Here is a 7,198-nt window from a genome sequence, read left to right as displayed (position 1 = left end):
ATGTTGCGCAAAAAGTCACAAAATTCTAATATATTGAGTCTTTATAACTTTATAATTGAATATTGTGTCATTCATTGTTTTTCTAATTGAAATTAAAAAGCAGTCAAAATGACTTTCCTCGGCAATCTAGTGTTTTCCCCTGATACTATATTTGACAAAAAAAGAAAAGGTTTTTCCCTGAATAAAGAAAAATAATTGAGAAATTAAAAAAAATTAAAGCTTAATAAATGAAAGTCATGATTACAGATTCCTGCAGATGACAAATCATTGTTGAATCAGAGCTTTTTTTAACCAACAAACAGTGTTAGATATTAGATGTGAACAGAGACACTTATTAGATTTTTTTCCTCTATGACCTAAAACTGATAATTTGTAATATAATATTGATAAAACGAGAAAATGTTTCTCTTTGCAAAACTTCTAAAGATGAAAGTTTAAATTAATTTTGGATTGTTAAAATTTTCACTTTTTCAATTAAGACACAAAAAAGTCCAAGTCGATATTTTAAACACATCTTAATTCAATACTAAGTAATAGCAATTAAAAGTATTTATTTTTACTTGATTTTCTTAAAAAATCTTGAACTATACTTAAGATGTAAATAACATAGTATTGCTAAAGAAGAAGAGGAAAAAAAATCTATAAACATTTACATATTACAAACTCATCTGTATCTTTAACAAATGACTGAGATATCTAAAATGAAATTCGAAATTTCAAAATGAGACATAAGTTTTTAGTGTCGAGCTCTGTTCTTAAAATAGAGGTGTCATCCTTGCCAAGAAAATCATCATAGTTCGCTTAAGGCTTTTATAACATATACACATATTTGAGCGAAATCAGTTGAATAATTCCTGAGAAATAAAATTTTAAATATATGACTTTTTTGAAATTCAATTTTCAGGAACTGTTAGACCGATTTTGCTGAAATTTTGTCATGTAAAATTAAGATACCTACTTTAAAATGATGTAAAAAATTATGCACCTCAAAACTTTATCGACTATTGCTAAATAAAAAATTTAAATATTTACTTAAAATTTATTTTTTTCAGAGATTTATCTTTGGATAAACGAATTTTATAATTGTGTGCAAAGATTTTTCAATTCACTTAAGAAGTTCCCGAGATACGGCGAAATACGGAAAAAATAATATTAACATTAGGAGGTCAATTGGATGGCTCTCCATGCCAAACTATGAGAACCATTTTTCGGAGGTCAAAAATCCGAATCCACAGAGAAAAAGGTATGTTTATTCAGAGAAAGTACGTTTTTGTATCTGATTTCGAAACTTAAAATAACGTCTGCAACAAATAATTAGCATATTTGAGGTCAACCCCTCAAAACAGAGCAAAATATTTAAAAAAAAAAAATTCTTTTTTTGAAATTAGGTAGGTAGGTGCTTTATTTACGTCGAACTAGAGCTGTACAATGGGCTATTGGCGACTGTCCTGAGAAGGAAATTGATACAGTTGGACCCCTATTTAACGAATTTCGCGATGTAACGAATTTTTTTTCAACCCCAGCAAAAACAGAGTCAAAAACCCCTAATTAACGAATTATTTCAGCATCCGGAAAAATATTTTTCATTAATTTTGATCAGAAAAATATTGCATTTTTTTGTGATTGGCAGATTCTAAGGGGAAAAAAATCTTTCCTGGGAGGAATAAAATAGAAAAAGTGCATATTCGTCTCAAACAAAAGACACGACCGCAACAGGGAAAAACAAAATTCGTCTTGGGGAGGTGGGCAGAGTTAATAAGACATATTACACTTGCAAGGTCATTTTCCGGGGGTTTGTCACGTGGGCTATGAGTCAAACAGGAAATTCCTTTCTAATCTTTGATAGTCGTTTATAACTAGTAATTTTTAATAATACATATGTACAAAAAAACAATTTTTTTTGAACACCGATTTTACGAATAAAATTTCCGGTCCCGATGAATTCGTTAAATCGGGGTCCGACTGTATATTTCTTCACTTGATTAGGGCAGAATTTTGCTTAAAAATTTTAGTAAAGTTTTATTTCTAAATTTTTTATAACGAATAAAAAAAAAACTACAATATATTTTTTTGCTTACTTTATTAAATTAAAATTAAGACGCTATAACTCTATAGTTATTTATGAGAAGTTAAAATCTGTGTCATAGAAGATGTTTACCTTTTCACACATGTTTTGTTTGCTTCCATTTGGATGAACAGAATTGGCTACCCTACACTGTATAGAAGGACTTGACAGGTTGTTTTTTTTAAATAAAGGATTATGCTCACTTACTTAGGCATCCAGCCTACTTCTTCATGCCTCCCCCACCCTCTTGGTCTCTAGGCCCCCACTCTCTTGAGATCTCGCTTCCACCAATTCCTTAAATTTTTGTAACTTAAAATGTGCCTACATTAGTCTACGCCAAGCTATTCTTGCCTTTGTCTTTTTTTTTATTCTGGGGCTCCTTGCTACCAATCCTTCAAAATTGTCTATCCTAAATTCTGCTTGCATTAGTCTATGTCAAGTTATTCTTGCCTTCATCTTTTTCTCCTGGCGCTCCTCGTTATCAATCCTTTAAAAAAAATTATCTTAAAATCTATTTGCATTAGTCTATGCCAAGTTATTCTTGCCTTTGTCTTTTTATCCTGGTGCTCCCTGTCTCCACTAATCCTTTAAAATTTTCGGTCCTAAAATCTGCCTGCATTAGTCTACGTCAAGTTATTCTTGCCTTCATCTCTTTCTCCCAGGGCCAAAAAAAAAGAAAAAAGAGGAACATGTGTTAATTTTTCGACATTCTCAATGCATGTCCGATTCCTTGCTATTTTCCTTCACTGATTTAATCTTCTTTTGTAGTTAGGTTTGCTTTTTCTAACATTTCTTCCAATGGGCGGTTTATGCCCGTAAGCCCACAATCACTAGAAACAATGCAAACAATTACTAAGAGAACTGCTAATAAATATTTAATATTAAGAAAGTAAGAAATCTTCTTATAAAAAATTATTTTATTTCCCATTAGCTAATTACAGTGTAGATTGAAATAATACATTACAAAACATGGAATGCAAATAGGACGGACTTCTTTTTTTTTATATCACATATTACACTTTATGAATTAAAATGAAAGAACTGAGTTCAGATACTGATAACAATAGGATTACAAATCTTTTGAAAATATTACATTTTAAATATCTATAACAATCTTAAAGCAGGCAAATTTGTTAGGTATATATCAGTAACATACAAAAAAAAAAAGTTTTTTTTTTTTGAAATAGATATTAAATTTGATATTAAAAAATGCTTAAAATGGACGGTAAGTTCTGTTCACTTAATTATTTAAATATTAACATGGGTAAAATTTTAAAAATTTCAAATATATACAAAAGCATTCATATTTTTTTTTTTATAAACAGCTATACAACAAGATATACAACAGTGATGTTAATTTATGCATTTCTTCTTCACCATGTAAAAATATGGAGAATTACAAATATACAAAATATAGGCAAGCTGAATGTTTACGGATAGAATAAATCCTTAACATGAAACACTTTTTGTAATATGAACAAATTTTCAACTAGTATTTTTTAAGAAATTATTATTTATTATTATAACTAGTTTTTTTCCCAGCAAAATCAAAATGTCTAACACAGAAAAAAATTTTTGTTTTCAAAATTTATTTTATAAAAAAACAAGAATCATTATGAAAAGCTATATTATAGGCAGCTGGCATAACAATGCATGGAATAAATAATTTTTTAAAAATATTTATCTCATAACAAAATTTAGATTACAAATATTAAAAAAATCTTTATAAAAATATAAAGCATGGTCACAGATTGAATGGATAATCACTTAAAAACTTTTTTCCTTATAGCAAAGCATAAGAGTACTGGGTGCGTAACCAGATTTTTCAACAAAAAATAAGCACCTTTTAAGTACTTTTTAAGCATTTTAAAAATATTTTTACTCACTTTTCAAAAAAAAAAAAAAAATATATCATAATTAGGATCTGTGCACTAATAAAAATTATTTTTTTTTCTATCTTTTAAAGTTCTTAATTTATAAACATAAAATTTATAAAATTCAAAAACATTTTCAAGAACTTTATATAAATAATGATAAAATATATAGTTTCTGATAAATACTGCAGAGAAAATCATGAATTTTTTGAAATTGAGATCAGCAATCGACATGGCAAAGAAAAAAAAATCATTTTTATTTTTTAAAGATAAAAAATTAAGCACTTTTTACAAACCGCGAAAAAAAGCACCTTTAAGGGCTTTTAAAAACCGTAAATCAAAAATAAGCACTTTTTAAAACCGCTACGCACCCTGGAGTATTTAAAATATTAAAAATAAAAGCAATTTATGCGGCTATAGATGTTGATATATATGGCTAAAAACTTTTACAATAAAGATAAAAAGTCATTCAATTTTTTATTTTTAATTTATTAAATTTATAAATATCTAATGAAAAAGACAGATTATGAAATTAGCTTAATTTTTATCTTAATAAAGTTTTAGCAATAGAAGTATTAAATATAGAAAACTTGCACAGGGTTGCCACTTTAACCTGGAAAAAAAATTCCCTGTAGATATTATACACAATATATTAAGAGGAAACACACTATCACTGCACTTTGCGTGAGCTATATTGTACTAACTATACTAAATTTAATTACAGGAGAAACTTAGAGAAAAAAGGTACACGGGTGAACATATTTAAAACAAATAATGTTAGAGTAAATTAAATAGTTTAGTATAGCTGAAATATCATCTTTAAATATGCCATAGTGGTCACCATTTTTTAAAACAGAAAAATAAGAAACAAAATTCCCTGTATTTTCCCAGTTTGTAAAGAAAAACTAAAAATTCCCTGTATTTTTTCAGTTACTTTAGGTGATTTTTAAATTCTCTGTATTTTCTAGGTTTGCCCCGTGGAGTGGCAACCCTGCATAAACTCGTTAAACAGTTTCAGTATATTTTTAAAAAATATTATTAAATCTTTATTACTTTTTTAGTCAGAAATTTTTTGAGGATTATTACGGAGAACTTAGGTATATTTGGTAAATAACTAAGTATGTTCTACAATTTTTGTCCTAATGGTCTTTAATACATCTATAAAAACAGATTTCATTTAAAAAAAAAAAAAGATGAAATAAAATGTATTTTAATTATAATTTTTGGAATGCACGAAAAATCCAAATTCTATAATGAGATGTACAAATATACATAAAATTGTAATTACATTCATTCGCATGCAGTTTTGAGTGCAATAAATAAGCTGTACAAAATAAATTCACACAAAAAAAAAAAAAACACTCATTCTCTACAATAACATTTGGGACATTAAAAGTTGCACTCAATTTCATTAGAAAGAGACCTAACTTAAAAAAAAAACAAACAAAAAAACATGTTTGTTAGCAACAACACCTGTTTTGCAGCACAATAAATACAAACATACATCTAAATTATTTACAAATGAGTATTCATATGACATTTTTAAATGAGAACAACACAAAAATGAAATTATTTTGGTAGTCACATGCATAAGAACTATATTTACAGAAATAATGTAATCATCCAAAAACAAGAAATATAATCTAAAAGCTTCTTAACTGGTCACAGTTTGTAAGAGAAAGGCACAAACAGGATTTTCTTCTGTTTTTCGGAATCTAACAAATGGACAGCTGCCAACATGGATAGGAAAAAAATCCAGTAGATTTTAAGAAATATAAATTTCCTGATAACTGTTGCATAATATACTAAATATTTTACACATAGGGAATTTTAGGGATTTTTATTGTAATCAAGGCACAAAAATTTTATTACAGTTAACACTATAAATGGTCAGCAATATTTTCCATTTATGATTAACATTATATGTATTTTCATTTTAAATGCTTTTCATTATGTTAGCTCGTAATTTTGAGTACTAGAAAACAAGGTAATTTATTATTGATAATTGAAAGATTTTTTTAAATTAGTTTAATAAGAGAATTCTGATCAAAAATAAACTGAAATTTTAGAACAAAAAAAAAAAAGCTTTAAACTATTATAAATGAGGCCTGCTTCATTTTGCATTAGTAATATTTATTTAAATATTCAAGCAAGCAAATAAATTGTGTAAAACTTCTATTTCAATAGGGATTTTTTAAAGAAATTTACTCAGTTATAGGGAATTTTTTAAAAGATGCAAAAATCAGAATTTTTATTAAACCAGTAGACCAGGAGAAACTGGCGAAATCCAGTAAAGTTGACAGCTATGCAAATGCTTTCATCAAACTATTTAAATTTTTTCCATTCAAATAAGTATAAAAATATATGCAAAATACTTAAAATTTCTAATAAATTCTTTATATTGCAAGTGTGCAACACAGTTCACATTTTATTAGCACTTTTGTTTTATTTCTTTCAAATTTTTTAAATTCAAACAAGAATTATATATTAATTTAAAATCTTTTTCAAAAGTAATGAACTAGAAGCATCTTGAAGAGAATTAGTCAAAGACAAACACAGTTTAGTTTCAAAGAGATTACAAAGTCCACTCTTTTGAAATTTCATGACCTTTTTCCATAGAATTTTCCTTTAGGAGCAGAATTTTAAAATTACCCTTAATCATAGTTCCGTTTTTTTTGCACTGGTCTTAAATATGGGAATTTTCTTTCTCTCTCTCCAAAGTTTGGAAATTTGTTCAGTTTCAATAAAATAAAAGTTTTCAAAAAATTGAATAATTTTGTTATAAATTAAATGAGCCTTTCTTCGGGCGGAGGCTTCATGACATGATTCATTTCAACTCTGGAGCCAAACATTTCTTGGCGACTAGGACTGTAGGTTCCCCGAGTGGCCCTCTTCTTCTTGGCCATTCGTAGGAACACAATGGCAATTATTAAGATGCAGAGGATGAATAAAGACAGCACCGGAATAAGGATAAAAACAATTAGGTTGGTATCATCTCCACTCTTGTTCAACTGCAAAAGGAAGACAAAATATTAGAATAATATTTTGATAAAACAATAAATTATTTTCATTTTACCATTCAGTAAAAGGCAAAAATCAATGGTTGTCAATGACTAAATATGATAAAAGAATTGCATGCCAGTTCGCAACTTTTTTCGCGAACCCCATGAGCATTTTATTATTATTTTTTAATAAATATGGAATTATTATAAATTCGTGGCAATTTAGTCCAACAGGGTTGTCACTAAAATTAGGGGAA

At 27.5% G+C, this 7,198-nt stretch overlaps 1 protein-coding gene across 1 annotated transcript in view; it reads right to left on the bottom strand.

Annotated features, from left to right (window-relative positions):
* Positions 1–3,974: 3,974 nt before the first annotated feature.
* Positions 3,975–7,198, bottom strand: part of LOC107453618 (cell polarity complex component crumbs) — a 118,566-nt gene continuing 115,342 nt past the window's right edge. Inside the window, exon 22 of the mRNA XM_016070499.3 lies at positions 3,975–6,950. Within this exon, the coding sequence (XP_015925985.1) occupies positions 6,726–6,950 (225 nt within the window). The 3' untranslated portion in view covers positions 3,975–6,725. The remainder of the gene's footprint in view (positions 6,951–7,198) is intronic.

This window comes from Parasteatoda tepidariorum, chromosome 8 (genome assembly GCF_982258835.1).
Source record: "Parasteatoda tepidariorum strain Cologne lab strain chromosome 8, Ptep-v5.0, whole genome shotgun sequence".
NCBI classification, from domain to species: domain Eukaryota; kingdom Metazoa; phylum Arthropoda; class Arachnida; order Araneae; family Theridiidae; genus Parasteatoda; species Parasteatoda tepidariorum.
This window is presented reverse-complemented; position numbering and strand designations above follow the sequence as displayed.